Genomic DNA, 18,436 nt, shown 5'->3' on the forward strand with positions numbered 1-18,436 from the left:
GTTATAGAAGTGATATCAAAATACTAGGGATACCCAAAGGTGGGGGTTAACAAGATGAAGGCGGAGATGCAAGAACCATCAGCTATTTTTTACCACTACTTAAATTCTAGATTTTAACAGAACATTAAAAGCTAGCTTTAGAAGTAAGCTGCCTTGGGTTATTAAAGCTCATAAAGTTCTACCTCACTGAATGTCTTTGAACTTTACCGAGTCCCACAAGCAACTGTGACCTTTTTGCCCTTTCGACAGGTAATAAAGTTTACAGCAATTCCACACCAAGCCATGCACCAGGGAGTGGCCATACGAGCAGAAAGAGCTAGGAAGGCAAACTCCAAAACCAAATAACTCGCATGTAGTGTTAATGGCCAGTGGCCTATAGTTGAAAGCGTGCAATTTAAATTTACCTTTGTAAAGCAACATTTGTCCCCCCAAAAATGTTCAATTGTGTTAAAAAAGACTAATGTAGCAAAGCAAAGTTGGCTTTGTTTTAATTCCCAACCATTCCCAGTGTGAATTCTAGCTTAAATGCTTGGTGACGAACATCCTGGTGAATGGCTTGTTTTGTCCATGTGACATGACTACAGTTACTACAGAATGGACTTGCCTGCTCGGTTGGACTGGTCTATCATGGGCTGAACTATTCTTCTTCTAGCATTAATAAACCTGAAACAAGAAAGGAGAGCGAAGTGTTATCTGAGAGTGAACTGTCATTTAAAAACAGCATAATTGTTCTTTGCGCAAAACTTGCTAGATGGCAACGTTTTCCTTCAGAGTTAGTCTATGTGCAGATCCAAATGCTGCAAAAACCTGTAACCTCCGGTGACCTTAGAAAATACAACCTTTGGTTGTGAGTTGATTTACGTCGGCCTGCTTTTGCCACAGTTGGACACTTCCATTTCATCTTTTCATGGGGGAATTAGCAGCGTTTTCAGGAAACAATACAAGCACTACTCTTTTCAAATCAGATAAGGCTAGTAAAAAAAATGGTAGGGGAAGAGATATATACCCATAGAGGCATTAATTCTCCTTGCATCCCACACCCAACCCAATTAGAGATGTTTCTCTAGCAGGTCCTCCCCCACCCCCCTTTGCAGTTTTTATCAAAACCTTTCCAGCCTCTTGCAAACATAATTCTATTTTAATGCCTACTATTAAGATAATGAACTGTGATGGCAGCTCACCATCAAATGAGAACATGTCTGGAGTTTTTATCACCACCAGCTCACACTACTAGGGACCTGGGAGCAATGCATTCCTTGCAGATTCTGTGGCACAATTTTCTCTCTCTCTTTGTGCTCTTTATGCAAAGTCTGAGGTCAAGGTGAGGTCACAGCTATACAGCAATGGACCTCATAATTCTGCTTCCTTCTGCTACGTTTGAACATTTACAGCAAACATCTTGTTAATTTGTAATTACTGTATCACTGATGAACCAAGAGGTTGTGGTGGATGACCTGATTCAGATAAAAGTAGGGAGGTGGTTTTTTTTTTTTAAAAAAAAAAATCTCACCACTTGAACTTGCATCCTGAGCATTTTGCATCAACCATTAGTTCTGAAATTGTTATGGAAAAGATAATACTTGATTCAAATGCAAAGTGATAATAGTTAATAAGGGCTACACATAGGTTTGTAATATAAAAAATAAAGCTTAAATCAAATGGCAATATCCATGAGGGAGATCAATAACATCAGAATGCTGAATTGGCTGAGTTCTCCTGCCCCCCCCCCAATGAACACCACTCAATGCTTCTGTCCTTGAACAAGCATGAAAAGTGTGCTAGAGAGCAGAAACAGTTGTGCACTGGCCTTCATTTCAATAATCAAATCTGATAGTCTACCCTACTGCAAAAAGGAATAAGCCTAGCATTTCAAATAGGACATAGAAATGTCATTCACACATGAATCTGTATCTTTTGTTGCTGGCCATTCCACATCTAATTTAAGGGCCAATGGTGATGACCCTTGTTTTGGCCTTTTAATTTCTCTTTGCTACTATCATGGCACACGCTGAAAACTTTTACTTACAGTGGTTTTAGCTAGCTGCTGATGCCAGCCACTATGGGATTTTAAGGGTATTTTCCCTATCTGGTTATTTTATTGCATTTTATTTCATTTTTATGGTATCTATATGATATTTTAGGATATTGTTGTGCGCCATCTTTAGATACTTGCACAACAACAACAACAGGAATTATATACAGGCACACACACACCATTTACATGTGTTCCATTCACATGTGGCCCCAGAAACCCAGAGGTGGGGGGAAGAGATCTGAAGAGCCTCAACAAAGCCCCACTGTGCCTCCAGCTCACGAGGAGACCCTCCCCAGAGCCTGAAGGGGACATCCTCTTCCGGCACCAGAGAGGGGCTCCTCGCAAGCTGAAGGTGCACTAGGCTTTGCTGAGGCTCCCAGAGAACAGCTGACGCACGAGAAAGCAGCTGCTGCTACTGTGCTTTCCTGAACCTCAGATGTTAGCCAGAAAGCCCCACCGCCTCTCCAGCTCGCGAGGAGCCTCTCTCTGGTGCTCGAAGTGTATGCCCTCTTTGGGCTCTGGGGAAGGTCTCCTTGTGAGCTGGAGGCTTGTGGAGGCTGCTCAGCTGATGCACAATATCACTGATGTGCCCAGGGGTTCAGAACGTAAAGCCCCACATAAACGGGGAGCCTCCTGCACATGGTTTAATAAATAAACAGAATGGGTTGTATTGAATATTAGTCATAGAGCAGACCCACTGAAATTAGTAGATGTTACTAATTTAGGTCCATTAATTTCAACGGGTCTCTGAAAAACCTGGTACAATCCAATGGGCAGGGTTGGCCCAAGACATTTTAAACCACAAAATTGCCCCGCTGGCCTGCCAAGGAAGAAGGGGCAAGTGAAAATCTACACTGGGAACATGGGTGGGAGGAGGACCACCAGCACCTCCTATTCGCCATGAAGCTGCATTGTGGGTGGAGGCTGCTGATAAAGCGGTAGATCTGGCCTCCTAGGAGCCTGCTACAGCTGTTGCTGCCACTGCAGCGGAGGCAACAGCGGCAGGTGATGCACTCCTTGGAGGTCAGATCTGCTGCCCCTATGAATCCTGCTGACTGAGGTGGTCGCTTCAGCTTGCCTCATGAGTGGGCTGGTTCTGGCAATGAATAATATCCCTGCTTGGTATTCCTCACCCGTTGTCTTCTAGAAGTGGATTTCAAAAGAGATATACTGGCCCTTTAGGTTTGTTCTCACAAACAGTGCTGAATGCAACTTGGTTTGGGATCCTTAAGCAGAGTCCCTTGCAAATGTCTATGAAGAATGTTATTATTAAGCAACCAATTCCTTCTACCTACAACAGTACTGGCTGGTGCCTACTGAGACTGGTAGAGCAGAAGACAGAGATGCCAGCATTTGGTAGAGCCAGCTAATTCATGTTTTCTCCCCATCCTTCTTCACTTCCAGTTCAACAATGGAAACACTGAGGAGGAGGAGCCAGTGCTGCTAAATCCTGGACTGGATGAGTGTAAGAAGACAGGCAGCTGGGGACTAGCTGAGGGCAGAATGAGGGTGATGGGGCAGTGCCAGCCTCCTCTGTATCCCAATATTTCCTGAAAATGAAGTGTAAATCTATATATCAAATAAAATTTCTAAAGCAATTTGCCTTATTAGGCTTTGCAAACATGGTAAGTGTTATTGGAACCCTCACCTCACTGTGGAACATTACCTATGCTGGGAAGGGTCAAAGGTTTATATTGTTCTAACCCAGTAAATGCTCTGAACTTATTGCTTTGATACTTTAGCAATTGTAAAGGGGGTGTGACAAGCATGTGATGCTTCTTAGGTAAAGTGTGTCATGGTATAAAAGCATACCTTTTTAAACTGCATAGTTCATATAGTGATTTATAATGAGAAATGAGAATTGCTACAAGTATGTAGAAAGAACATGCACATATATGTTTCAGATATCTGTGTGTGAATTTATTTGCACTGATTTTTTTATCCTAATGCAAATTCTGAAAGAGAAAACAATGATCTTAAAATCATTTTATAATGACGATATACTAAGCATGAAAATCAGACCTATGAGCAAAGGTTATAGTAATTCTCCTTTCTCATTCTAAAGCACCATGTGAAATAAGCAATTTAAATTTTCTACCTTTCCCCCTATTCGTTATCTTATACCATGACCAATTAGAACATTGTTTGCACTTCAGAAAGTCACTTTCATACAAAACCCCCAAAGGACAACTACAAAGAAGAAAAAATGTTTCACTAGAAGCTCATGGTGATCTTTTTTTTTGCAGGTAAGTTACATTTATCCTCGTGAGGCATTTGGCCTGATCCAGTTAGAGCAATCCATGTGCAGGAAAAGCTTTCTATGTCCTGAGCCACAAAAGACAACTAAAGAAAAGTTCATATGCAAGGACAATTAGCTTGCATGTGTATGACTCCTTTTCTGTTTGAAGGGGCACCATTTTCAGAGAGAAAAGCATAACAGAGCAGGCCATTCTGTGTGGACATTCCTCCCCTGACTGGTGTTCCCAAACTCCTGTGCCAGCACCAGTCACCCATTAGGTTAGGTTGAGTGAAGGGAAGAAAAGGGGGCGGTCATTCAAGGTGCCTGCTTTCCATGCAAAAGATCAACGTTCAGCGTCTTCATTCTAACCTCCCTTGTCAACACTGACCATTTGTTGGGCGGGTCTACTTCTTTGTTCCTAAAGCTATGTGGCAGCAGCAGCATATACAGAATTTTATTTTGTGCTTGCAGATCCCTGAATTGGGCCAAATCATTTTTCCAATGTCAGTTGTAGCCTTCACATAATGAGGCAAGTATACTGCTGATAACTGCTGACCCACCACAGCTCATCTTAGTTGAGCCCTCTGTGCATGTTCAGATGCAGTTCATTTCTTTCATAAAACTTAATATACCACTTCATAGCAAAAACAACAAACAGCAATAACCCTCAAAGTGGTGGTGCGTCCTCTGGTTCCAGAAACTTGCCAACCTTGCTGTCCATACCTGCCAAGTTGCTGTCAGAGAAATAAGGGACCGGGCGGAAATAGCAGACCGGAAGTAGCGCTGCTGCCATTTTGGAACTGGGTGGAGCATGCTCAGAAGTGACTTTTGATGCTGCTTTGCCCAGTTCCAAAATGGCCACCACGCCAGAAGTCACACTGCAGCCATTTTGGAACTGGGCAGAGCAGCATCAAAAGTCACTTCTGAGCATGCTCTGCCCAGTTCCAAAATGGCCGCCGCGCCAGAATAAACCGGGGGGGGGGAACAAAAAAAAATCGTTTTTTCAGCTAGGAACAGCTGGAAAAACGGGGATTTCCCGGGGAAAACGGGAGACTTGGCAGCTATGTTGCTGTCTGACAGCACCAACCTCTTGTTCATCAGGCTCAGGCATGTGGCGAGTGCTTACAAGCTGGTGTACACTGACCACTAGAACAACAGAAGGCAATTCTGGCAAGTGGACTGAAGAGGAACTGCAGATCCCCTACGTAAGAAGCAGTAGGCAAGCAGGCCCATCCTCAGCCCGCTACCAGAAGATACTGATTCACTGCAAACTGTAATATAGTAATGGTGATTGGATGCGCACTTACACTGAGTCTGGCTACTTAGGCAAGGGCAGTCTCTTGCTTCATGGCTGAGTTTTCCTTATCAGGGCAGCTGTACACTACAAGTGTACACCATCCCTTTCAAGCAGTAGCAGTTGGGTAGTTTGAATTTAGGGTGGGTCAGAGTCCCAGTGGTTGTGACGGGGGTCAGGCGGCAGGCTGCCTGCTGCACTGCTAATAGGTTGAAGGAGAGAGATCCCTAAGAATGCTTTGTCACACAGCTTTTCTTTGATGAAAATCTCAATCATATTCTCAGTGCAGCGGACAGATTTGGGGTAGTCATCCAAAACTGGGGAACATTTATCGAATAGCTGGGACAACTCTTAATGAGGGATATAATCTAATAAAACATAGAATGTTGTATTAAGAAAAACTAAAATATTTAAAAAATTGTATTTTTCTGACCCCTGCAGAATGAATGTTTTATTGTGCATTAAAGCCACCAACAGGACTGCCCCCCCTAAAACCTTGCATCTCAATAAACTCTTCAGTCTAGTATTTCCTCTAAATTATCCTACAGAAGATCTAACAGCAACAAAACACAGTCACATCCATGCGCCTCATGTTTCTTTAAACATGTTTCACACAAACACTTTGTAGTTATCTTTTTCCTTAAGTATTCTCATATGGATTTTAGTAGCTATTCTGAAAAGCAGCCATGTGTTTGGGTGCCTTTAGGGTGATTTCAGAGGAAAGAACATTTTCCTTCTGGGCAAAGTAATAAAATGACATTCTTGCTCCTCCCCCTAGAAGTCAACTTGAGGTCAGCTCCCAATCCTTGTATCTGTTTAAATAAACTGGTCCAGCTGTTTGTTTCCAAAATACCCTTTAACCTTCTGTTCCATCCTCCCTGTCTTTGTAACAGAATACTTTACTTTGCATCATAGTAAATTCCATGCCACTATACATAAAAAAGTAAATAAATATGGTACCTTCATGAAAGGGTTTCTTCTATTTACAGTTCAAAATATCCCATTACATTAAAAAGGGAATGTTTTGCTCTGAGAAAACTCAGTCCAGTTTCAGCATATTTATAATTCATTTTCCTTTTAAATGAATCATTGATATAGAAAAAAAATTCTTTGAACTTCCCCCCTTCATGACAAAACATATATACCGTAATATTCCTTCCAAGTCTTCAAAAATCAGTTAAAACAGAGAGCCTAACAGTAATTTTCTACCCTATCTCAAGGGTTTGACCTGGGTCTCAATGTATCCAAATCTTATTTCCTCTTCAGAAACCCAATGAGGTCAAAAGTCATTTAATGAATTTCATTGCTAAGTTCACATTTTAACTTATAAGTGTCCCAAGCCCAGGCACAACTCTCTATCCACCGCCTGCCAGTGGAAAAAGTCCTATAGCCTTTAATGTCTTATTTCAGTTTCAACACAAAGCCTCTTACAGTTCAAACGACTCCAGTTTTAAAAATGCAAGTACAGATTTTCCTACACAGAAAGCACTTTTGTGTAAGAAATGTGTGAAAATCTCATGTAGACTCAGGTTATGTGTTACAATCACAAGCACGTATCTGTCAAGGTGCATTTACCTCTACACACATGCTTTGTCTGTTGACAAAGCTGCTGCCGTGTAGAATTTTTCCCTCCAGCCCAAAGACCTCAAACGCTATAATTAGCATCAGCTGTTAAACAGCAAGATAGATGTATCATAATATTGGGAAAGTTATATTTTATGGCAATCTGCCAAGCAGAGCCAGTTGCATCTATGTCTTCCTTTTGCATGTGTTGGGATCCAAAGATAAAGGACAAGGAACGAATAAAATAAGAACCTTCCCTTCATATAGCAATCGCTAGCCTTTTTGCTATTCTCTCAATGGAAGAAGGATCAATGCTTTCAAGTAAAACCCATCCTCCTACCGTAGGAACAACAATTTTTTTGCATCAACGTCATTACAGATTTTGTTCTGGTGTTTTCCCTCCTCCCCCACCCCCTCCCCCGCAATGCCACCAAGTCTAACTCCTTCCTTCCAAGGGTCCCTCCATTGTGAGAGTACGCATCTCTGGTCACATGGATAAGATTCAGATCAAGGCTCAGTGATGCAGCAACCTGCCTTTGAACTTTGACCTTCAGCTCCGCTGCCTCCACTGTGATGTACAAGTTTTGTTTCCTCTAAATGAAAGGCAGCATAACTAGTAACGACAAAGGAGAGCCCCACCATTCTCTCGGTCTGAAAATATTTTAAATGTTACGAGCTAGAAAGCGAATGTTTTCACAGGGTCACAAAGCCACTCTAAGAGACACAATTTGGTAGTCTTGTAGTGCACCCAGGGTGACACTTTTCACATAGATCTCCCCTCTTTCTATCTTGCTGTAGCACTTCTTCCCTCCCTTCCTCCCCGTCCCCCCCTCTCATTCTGTAGCCATTTGCATTGCTGGCTGAAGTGAAAAATCACCTCTCTTGTCTCCTTTGGAACACAGTCATTTCCCACTTCTGTCAGCTGAATAAAACAAGGCCTTCCCTTGCTATCAGTATCTGCTAAAGTCACCTTTGCTCAATAATCTATAGCACTCTCAGATTTTAAAGAAATGTTTAAGGTTTCATTCTTTAATCATTTCCAATACATCTTCACAACCAACCCAGTATTTTGAACCTCAAGCAATGTGTTGGAAATTTCCAACACCAAAGACTGAAGTGGGGCTGGTGGCCAGGGGTTTGCATATGAACAGTGGTACTACTAGGAGTAAGTGGCAAAACATGTTTTCTTCCCTCACAGTCAGTTGGAAACCATTTGTAGCATATGCAGCTGCAAGTTTAAGGAGAATCAGGCGCAAAGAATCAAAACCCGTTTATCATTACATGTTCAGTTTTTTTAAGCAGCATAGCAATTGATATGGATGAAGAAATAGCAAGAATCCAGCGTAAACAAAAGAGAGTATCCTAAATGGACAATGCAATTATTTTTATGTTTATACTTTCTCAAAGCATTGCTTCTCTTGTACTTCTAGCCTCTTTCCCCACATACACAACATTAAAAAAACTTTTGAGATGGGCATATCTAGCAATACAGTCCTTCCACAATAGAAAACAATTAAAGGAATACACTCAGATTTTAGGTTTACTGTTAACTTTATCTTAGAAAGTTACCTTTGTAAGACATTTTGGCACCCAAGGCAAACTAAACCAAACCAAAAAATGGCACACACCCCTTCTCCACCAGGGAAGTGTGGGAATGTTAGGGATGTGGATTAGGATATATTATTAGATAGATCCTATCTCCATCAGGAACAAGTGGAGAGGTAGGGAGAGAAAGATCAACGTTGGGAACTGCTCCCTCTGTGGACCCTGTAGCCTGAGGCAGTTGCTTCACCAGGCCACATGGGTGAAGCAGCCCTGTTTGTAACTGTTTCCTTTTTAATTTGCAGAGCCATGGAGCCCATCATAATCATGATAAAATATTGCCAGTTAGTGTCTTCCCAATTGTAGTCTTCAGCACTTTAAAATGGGAACCAAATATTAAAGGATCTCTAAAAGCAACCAGTAGAAGTTCTTTTTAAACTTCAGTTCAGCTGCCAAGCCGATTATAATCTTCAATTCTATGCTTTCCAGTCATCCCTTATTTGTAAAAGTAAGTTCTTAATCTAATGAAAAGAAAGTTGATTCAATGTAAACTTAAACCGTATGAAGTAATGCTTGGCAATTTTTCTTGGTTTCTACCGCTTGCAAATAAAGGCAGTTCAGAAATATAAATGGGGTACATCATTTAACAGCAAAAGGGAGGCAGGAAGAGAAGACACTCCACTCTCTGCCTACCACCCAAATAGGAAACAAAATATTGGAGTGTACTAAAACCACAGTACTGTAAGTCCATTAATCAGTGCATCTAGAAGAATTATCTGGAAGCACTGGAGTATTTGTCAAATTACTATACACGGGCGGTTGTTAAACGTTGTGTAAGGCATTTAAGAACAAACTACAAATAAAGCTGTATGCAAAACTAGTGATGAAAAACCCACTAATTAATTTGACAATTTGATGTAAGGTACTAATGAAAGCAATGGGCTGCTCTGCAATTTAGTTTTAAAAATAGCTCCTGACTTCAAGTGTTACTATGTGACCCTGCAATTGTATTCATGCTGTGGATTCAGAAGAAGTTTCTTTAAATCTGGAGAACATTGTTTATATTCTCTCACAGGCGCAGCCAGATAATGTACCGAGCATATCAAGTGTAGAGATGGAAGGGATGAATATGAGATCAGGTATGTACACCCAATATGTATGCCTGGAGAATCCTGGCTTTTACGAGTCAGGCATGTAAGAGACATCTTTTGTCAGTGCCCTTCTTGATCTCCTTTTGAACACTTCAGAAAACTTTTCTATCCCATAATTCACTTTCCCCTCTAAATTCACCCAAATGCATAGCTCTGGCACCCTGGAGAATTGTGAAGGAGGGTCAAGGACAACATTATTTGCACCAGACTGTGGGGAAAATAAAGCCACTTATGTAGCTGCATTTGTCATTGTTAGATTTACTTCCACTACAAACACAGGCTCAGATTCTTTCCCCACCAATGCAGTCCTCATAAAAAGAACATCGATAATAGATAACAATAATAAATAGCAGTAAGTGACCTCCCAAAATCCTTTTCCTGTAAAGCTAAACAATATTTCCTGGTTAGCCTTCAAAAACTTTGTAGTACCGGTAGTGAAAGCACACACACACACACATTTCTCAACATGGTGAAACAATAACAGGAATAAAATAGGGAAACTGGCATATATGGACATCTTTGAATGAAGATATGCCAGCAGGTGATCCATGTTGCCTGGTAAATAGAGTTGCCAAAACAACCTCTTCTACATTATTGTAAATGCTGCGCTAAGGTTAATTGCTTAAGGTTAGAATTGCAACAGTATAAAGATCCATGCATAACAAAAGAAAATGTTAACATTGCTGTGCTGATCCAATTTTTAGCTGTTAACAGATTTTTCACACTTCGGCACTACATGAACAGCACAGCTAACAATGAGCTTTGGTTTCTGGCACTAAAGTAATCCTCATTTCTTTCTTATGATGTCCTGTTCTGCAGTAGAGGAGGCCATTCTCTTTAAAAAGTTGTTTGCAATCCTTTCTTTCCAGTCCTTTTCGCTAATACCACTTGACTACTATCGTGGGACGTGGGTGGCGCAGTGGTCTAAACCACAGAGCCTAGTGCTTGCCGATCGGAAGGTTGGCGGTTCGAATCCCTGTGACGGGGTGAGCTCCCATTGCTCGGTCCCTGCTCCTGCCAACTAGCAGTTTGAAAGCACCTCAAAGTGCAAGTAGATAAATAGGTACAGCTCCGGCAGAGTTTCAGTGTGCTGCTCTGATTTTTCCAGAAGCGGCTTAGTCATGCTGGCCACATGACCCGGAAAAAATGTATGCAGACAAACGCCGGCTCCCTCGACCAGTAAAGTGAGATGAGTGCCGCAACCCCAGAGTCATCCGTGACTGGTCAGGGGTCCCTTTACCTTTTACTATCTGGCCTGAGGTGGTGGACTCAACTGTCTTTATCTGAGCTTGAGACAATCACAAACACCCCTGCAAACTGGTGCCAAGATTGTCATGGCATTTTGACAACCATGTACATCTTCTAGCATTTGTGGGAAATAAAAAAAGTGCCCTTCTTTAGTTTATTAATTGTTTTTATTAATTTCTCACTTCTTTGAAGCAGCTTATAACAACAAAATCCATAAAACAGAGAAAAGCAACAATTAATAAAATGAATATTGTATCAAAATAACTCATGTTATGCTTGCAAAGCTGTTTCTAGGTACCCAAAGAAACAAGGGGAGGATCTGGCCTCAAGGTCTGGATTAATATCAGGGAGGAGTAAGATCCTGAATCAGAAGCTCATGTTATACACCCTTCGTCTTTTTATTTGGAGCATTATGACACCGATCCAAATAATTTGTACAGCATCAGCTGCTGTTAAATTTAACTTTGTGTAAATAGATTTAAGTACGTTTTTAAACATTAATATTATTTCATGTGAACAGGCCTGGGGAGGGGGGAGAGGGGAGATAATGTCCTTACACTACATTGAAATACAGTTGTAAAGTTCTCATTTGTATTCTATGAACTTTTCAGGTTTGATCTGAAAGTTGAACACTGTACAGAATGTTCTCTGCATATGCAAAGCAACTACCACTTCTTATATTTGTTCTAGCACCATGGTTCCCAACGTGGGGCACACACCCCACAGGGGAGCAATTCTATTCCATGTGTCCTGTCCTGCTGCTTTGATATGAACCCAAGGAGGAAAGGGGGAAATGTAGGGCAGGTAGCAACACACCTGAAGTGAAATGCACATACAGCATATGCAAATGAGTGTGCCAATGTGCCTGCAGTGGGAAAGAAAACCCTTCACTACTGCAAGTGCATCTGCAAAAGGACACACATCTGCAAAAGTTCCTTCAGTTGTAAACAGCCTGGTGAATTTAGGTTCTCCTTGCCTGAAGGCTAAATTTTATTTGACTGCAGGCATAGGCAAACTTGACCCTCCAGATGCTTTGGGACTACAACTCCCATCATCCCTGACCACTGGTCCTGTTAGCTAGGGATGATGGGAGTTGTAGTCCCAAAACATCTGGAGGGCCAAGTTTGCCTATGCCTGTTTTACTGTGACAAGACTGCAACCTACCTTGTATACAAAATCATTTCTATTTTGGATCGACTCAGTATGGTGCATTATAGTAAGTATAAGCCAGAGTATTAATTTACTGAATGCCCAGCCTTCCCTGCTTATTTGGATACATTTCAATTAGTACTGCCCACAGATGTCTGTTTGGAGGGATGCATGTGACTGGATACAAGTTGGATTCATGCCTGTTATTGCTCATGCAAATATGACAGAAGAGGGGAGATGTCAAACTTCTACTGCAGAGAGGTAGGGTCAGCCCAAAACATTTTGGCACCTGATGTGAACCACAAGATAGTGCTCCCCCTGCAAGGGAGGAGTGGGTGAGTGAAGATCTACACTGGGGAAAAGGGAGGGGGAATCTAATCAACCTATTCACCTCAAAGGGCAGCCTCCACCATTTTATCCCTAGGGGTAGGAGAAGACCAGCAGTACCTCCTATTCACCAAGAGACCACTGAAGAGGAGGCAGATCTGGCTTCCAAGGATTGTGCTGCAGTCATTGCTGCTACCTGGGCAGCTGCAGTGGCTGATGCGTTCATTGGACACTGAATCTGCTGCCCCTGTGGATCTTGCCACTCAAGGCAGTCACCCACCTTGCCTCATGGGTGGGCCGGCCCTGCAGAGAGGTTGGATGCAAGACAGGCTTACATCCAGGTGATATAGCTTCAGCCTAAAAAAACCAAACCATTATGCCTGAAGCCTTGCAACTTTATGTCATGATCAGTCCTCCTTGAGCCAATCTGCAAGTATTACAGAGGTCACCACCTGTACCATATGTTACCATAATGAGTGGAGCAGGATTAAAGAGGTTTACAAATCCCTCTAAAGCCTAAGCGAGGAAGATGTAGGGTTTTTTGAGGGAACCATAGCTACAATAATGGTCATAAACTGGACCATACAGCAACAAAACCAGAGGCAAAAGCACAAAGCGGGACAATATGTATCACCAAAGTTAGCTTTTAAAAAATTGCAACTGTAATATTAAAGTAAATCATAAGACATAAGCAAGTAGTACCAATTCCTGCACATCAGAATGCCATTATTTGATTTTGTTTTCATATCACCTCCTTTCAAGGTGGTGAAATAACTATTTTAGGTCATTATCTTCACGTTGATTTGGCCATTTGCCATCTTTCCTGGTCTTTCAGTGGCCCTAAATTTAATAGTATTAACAAATCCAAGCTTAGTAGATCCTTTTATACAGCCAAAAAAAATGACAATCAAACTAGCAACAGAACTGCCATATAGCTACAGATTTTGAAACACATGAAAATCACTTTAAAGGTATTTCCTAGTACTACATAATTACTTCAGACACTGTGTCAGTCCATGCTTTGTGTCAACCAGAGAATGCAAACCATAGCTTGGGCTTCTAAACATTAATCAGGCAAACAATAGTGTCAGGTTCCTGCATGCTTTCATTGTCCAACCTCTTAGTTTTCTAAGTTTACTACTCATTGTATAGCAGCCTTTGGAGGCAAAGAAATGGTTGTAAAAATGGCTTGTCAATTAAGATACCACAGCAAACCATGTATGACCCATGAGAGCATCTCCCACTTACGTGGGGATTACATTCCTGGGTACAGCGTGTACTGTATACGTGCAATCATTATAGTGGGGAACACCATCTACAAAGCCTGCAAACTTCCTCTAAACTTCTGGAAACCCATGAAAAACCTTTTAAAAGCCAGCAGCACTTCTCAGACTAGTACTTCAAACTGTGGTTTCAGATTATGGGTGGTCTCCTGATTGCAAATCATGGTCTGCCAACTCAGACCTCACCCCTCACCACAGGCTACACTGCTTTAACCACAGTTTGGTCTTATCCTTGAATTAAACATCTATACCTGAGAAGCAGTGTGGTGAAAAGGAGTTCTTTATCTCTACCCAATACATTGTATGGATGTTGGGTGTTAGAAGAGGGGTTGCCCCTTTGGTGAGGGACACATCAGGGGTGTTGCTAGCTGCTTTGGCACCCGGGGCGTCAAAGCGGAGGCACCCCCCGGGGGCGGGGTGCCGCTCCGCAGCGTCGTGACATCACACCATGTGGGCGTGATGCCCCTCGCTGGCACGCCCCTCGCCTCCGTCCAGGGAGAGCACGCACCGTAGCAGGGAGAGCGCGCGTTGGCTGAGCAAGCCCCTGCAGCGCCTAGCGAGGTTTTCGCCAGGTGGCTGCTGGGACCATCTTGCTCCCTCGGCCGACGCACGCTCTCCCTTCCTGCTGCGGTGCGCACTCTCCCTGGACGGAGGCAAGGGGCGTGCCAGCGAGGGGCATCACGCCACCCACAAGCGTGATGCCACCTCGCGTGCGTTTTGGGGCGGGGTGGACAGCCGTGATGGCGCCCCTGGGATTGCACCGCTCAGGGCGGCCCGCCCCCACCGCCCCTATCTCCCTACGCCCCTGGGACACATCATGCTCCTTCTGGGGTAGTTTGTCCACTTTTGGTTCCCACCCTGTACTCTGCTCTCTCTCTGTGGCTCCCAGAAGCTGTCAAGCATGTGACAGTCAGGGCCGGCTCTACATAGACCCCCCGGTGGTGCAGTGCACCATGGCGGGGGGGCTGGCAAGGAGGGCGCCGGCCTTGCAAGGAGGGCGCCGCGCGGAAACCAATTGCGCCCTGTGGGGGCGGGGCGGGCGGCGGAGCGATCTCCGCCCCTCAGCACCAGGGCGCGCGATCTGCTCAAGACGGCCCTGGCGACAGTGGCCACTGGCCACACCCCAGGAAATGGCTGGCTGGGTAAAGTAGGAGAGGGTAGCCAATGGGTCTTAAACCCTCCGTGAGTTAGGGACTTCCCCTGCATGTGAAGACAAGCTCTGGCGGACGAGACTGTAGAAGGGCAGATGGGGCTTGTCAACCTAGGAATGTAGGCTGTCTAGGAGAAGGAAAACTCTGATACTAAATCTCTACTGCCTTGAATGATATCTTTGGGAGTAGAAAAGGCTAAGTAGTAAACCCTACACACAAATCCAGAGCAGAGTCCCTAAAACTGTTAGATAGCGCCTTTTACGCCTCCTTCTGGCAACTCCTGCAGCCAAGTTGGTGCCAAAAGTACTGCTCTACTTTCCTTTGGGCCACATCAGTGAGGCTGAGAGTGCGGTCTTGTCATCTGGGAAGCCCAGGACCTCCATACACAATGCCCAGGGTTGCGCCCCAGGGAGGTCACTTCGCTGCTGCAAACACAGTGGTTTGACCTCACCCCTGGAGGCGCACTCCATTGTTTCTCAAGACAGGCGGATACCAACTACTACAACTACCTTTCAACAAACAATATTCCCAGTACTACCCACAAATACAAACATAATACAAAATAAAATGTAATCCAGCAGCAACAATGAAAACTAAGCAGCAGGAAGGCCCAGGTATAAAACAAGAATAGTTATTAACATCTATTATATGGCCTGCAAAATAAAAAGGCCCTCTTGGTGCCAAAAATACAAAATGGACACCAGGCAAACTATCCTGGAGTGCTCACTCCATTACTGGGGTGCTACCATGGAGGTCTTTTTCCCTATTGCCACCTGCAACACTTCAGATTACAGGGGTACCTGGAGATTTTGGAGATCATTTTAGCTGAGATAGAAAGTAATGTTAATTGCTAGGTTCTGGACCTATGTATAATGGATCAAAACAGATTTTCAGAAGAGCAAAATGTGAATTTAAATTCTAATTTGATCAGAACTGACTTCTGTGAAAGGATTTTAGTGTGATGACACTATGTACAGTTCCCTTGGATCTGGGCAACACTGCAGTAAAATAAACCACTGTTAAGACATACTACACTTCATCAGCAATTCTCAAAATACAGGCCAGTGTCCTGTATTGCATTGTAGATCTCTTTCCATCTATATTTGAGCCAAAGCCACCTGAAGACATGGGGAGCAGAGTAGCATACACTCAAGTGGTGCTACCCTGTACTGTGGGTCAGGACTTTGAGCACTTTTACAGAAAAGGTGGTTGGGGGGGAGCTTATCCTCTTGTTCAGTTAGCATGAGATGCTTAAGCAAACGTGAGTTAACACAAATGTGTGGGCTTCTAGAGAGGAGATTTTAGAACACTTGGCTCATACTCTGGGTTCTACTGCTGCTGGATTGCTATGAACTAAACCATAGTTTGACTTAGTCTGAACCCAGGCTCATAGTTTGTCTCCTCCAAATCTTTGTTCTAGCTTGTGGTATGACTGCACCGAGACAAACCATGAGCCTGGGTTTGGATGATATGCTAAGTCAAACCATGGTTTAGCTCACAGCAACAGGACCAGAGAAGCAGCAAATAAGCTACGGCCCTCTCTCCCAGAAACCCTGCATCTGCACTAAGCCGTGGTTCAACCAGGCTACATTGTTGCAACAATTACAATTGATATTAAAGGATCATATTGAGACATGCTTCCATTATAATTTTTTAAGTATACATTATTTACACTGGATCATGTTGAGCACACTCAAAAGTGCTTCCTTCCTACATGCCTGTAGCTCTGTTTTGTTTCTGTGAAGACAAAATTGTTTTATCCAGCAAGGAGGCAACATCTGCCCATTTTTAATATTTCAGGCTGACTTTTTAACCACTCAAAATGCAGTTTCTTTTATGTAGGCTCAGCCTGAAGCAAGTTTATGATGTAAGTGAGAGAGAGGGTCTCTGAGGGAACAGTTCTCTGTTCACTGGCATTTCAATTCTCAATGGCTAATCACTACACACAGCAGTCTCAATAACTGTTGGCACAAAATAGGTGGAGATCAGGTCTCTTTAAGCACAAATATGCCAGGAAGACTTGTTCCAGATACCAGCTTCTCTGCAATACTATACTTTTTAAGACTGATTTTTTTAAGACTGATTTTTGTTATTGCTTAAATTAGGAGGATTCTATCCTTGATTTTTTGCAAATGTAGTAGAGGGATGGCACTACAATAATGAATATTTTTATACATTGTGGATTTATACAAAAGAAATGAAAGGAATAATTCTGTTCTGTACTCCTTAACAGACCAGAATAAAGACACTGTAAAAACATGGGGGGAGGGGAGAGAGACAAAGAATTAGAGTATGTTTGAAAAGAGAGTTTTAATATTATCTCTATGAAACTTGAAAGCAGATCAGCTATGGAATATTATTAACATTCCTACCACTGTTACTATCATGAAATTAGATAGAATGCTTAAGGAAAAATTAAGACTAGGTTCCAGATTTGACTGTTTAAACTTTTACGTACTGTATCTGACAGCTGGCATATATGTGTATGTTCTGCAGATGTGATTGCTGATAGGACAAAGGTAATATTTTTTTCCTTATAAATGTGTTTCTGTAAGAAAAGGTTTGTAAATCTAACTGTATTTGGTTTATAAGTTAAAACAATTAGCTACCTATTGCTAATACAAAAGGAAAAAACCTCAACAGTAACTATGTCATGGATCCTCAAACCCTTTATTACTTACAACTTTAAAATGCAGTTTATAGGAGTATGGCACCTCTGTCCCGGCTATCTTTAAAAAAATGCAAATTACTTATAAAGTACCTATTTTATTATAAATACATATTTTGGTCTAAGCTGTTTCTCAATATTGTGTGTGTGTGTGTGTGTGTGTGTGTGTGTGTGTTTCTGCAGCTGCTATAACCTTTATGGTCAGAACAACAACAATAAAAGAAGCATGATCCCCATTTTTATAAAGTACATCAATAACAGAATTAAAGAATTCAGAATGGATCCAGTAGCTAAATGTTGGCCTAACACAGGTATTCATACTATAGACAGGGGCAAAGCACAGGAGCCGAGATCATAAACCTTACTTTTGTCTTGTGCCCAAGAATAAAGGTGCACATTGATGTTCAACTCACAGTTCAATCCTATGCCTATTCAGAATTAAATCCCACTATGTTCAATGGGATTTAATCCCAGGTAAGGTTCATGGGACTGCAGCCTCAAAGAACCTTCAAGTACTAGTGAACCAGTATCCTCGTCTGTAGTTTGTATTTTCCCAGCAACACGACGGAGTTTTGCATTCCCCCTGGCACTACCCCCTGATTAAAAAAAGAGAGAGGAGTCAAAGTGAATTATTTCTTAGAACTAACAGCTTAAAGCTACTTCCTTTCTTAGAAATATAGCCAATCACAGAAATTAACTACAGCTTTAGTTCAACTAAGTTTTGGCTTCCGTCAACTTGTTAGATTTTAAAACAATTATTTGGGAATTAAGGTCATGTTATTATTA

The 18,436-nt window shown here is 42.5% G+C and overlaps 1 protein-coding gene across 1 annotated transcript in view; it reads right to left on the reverse strand.

The window, feature by feature from the left end:
• Positions 1-18,436, reverse strand: part of MEIS1 (Meis homeobox 1) — a 150,764-nt gene that overhangs the window by 5,913 nt on the left and 126,415 nt on the right. Inside the window, 1 exon segment of the mRNA XM_035110276.2 lies at positions 605-663. Coding sequence (XP_034966167.2) covers positions 605-663 — 59 coding nt within the window.

This window comes from Zootoca vivipara, chromosome 3, assembly GCF_963506605.1.
Source record: "Zootoca vivipara chromosome 3, rZooViv1.1, whole genome shotgun sequence".
Lineage (NCBI taxonomy): Eukaryota > Metazoa > Chordata > Lepidosauria > Squamata > Lacertidae > Zootoca > Zootoca vivipara.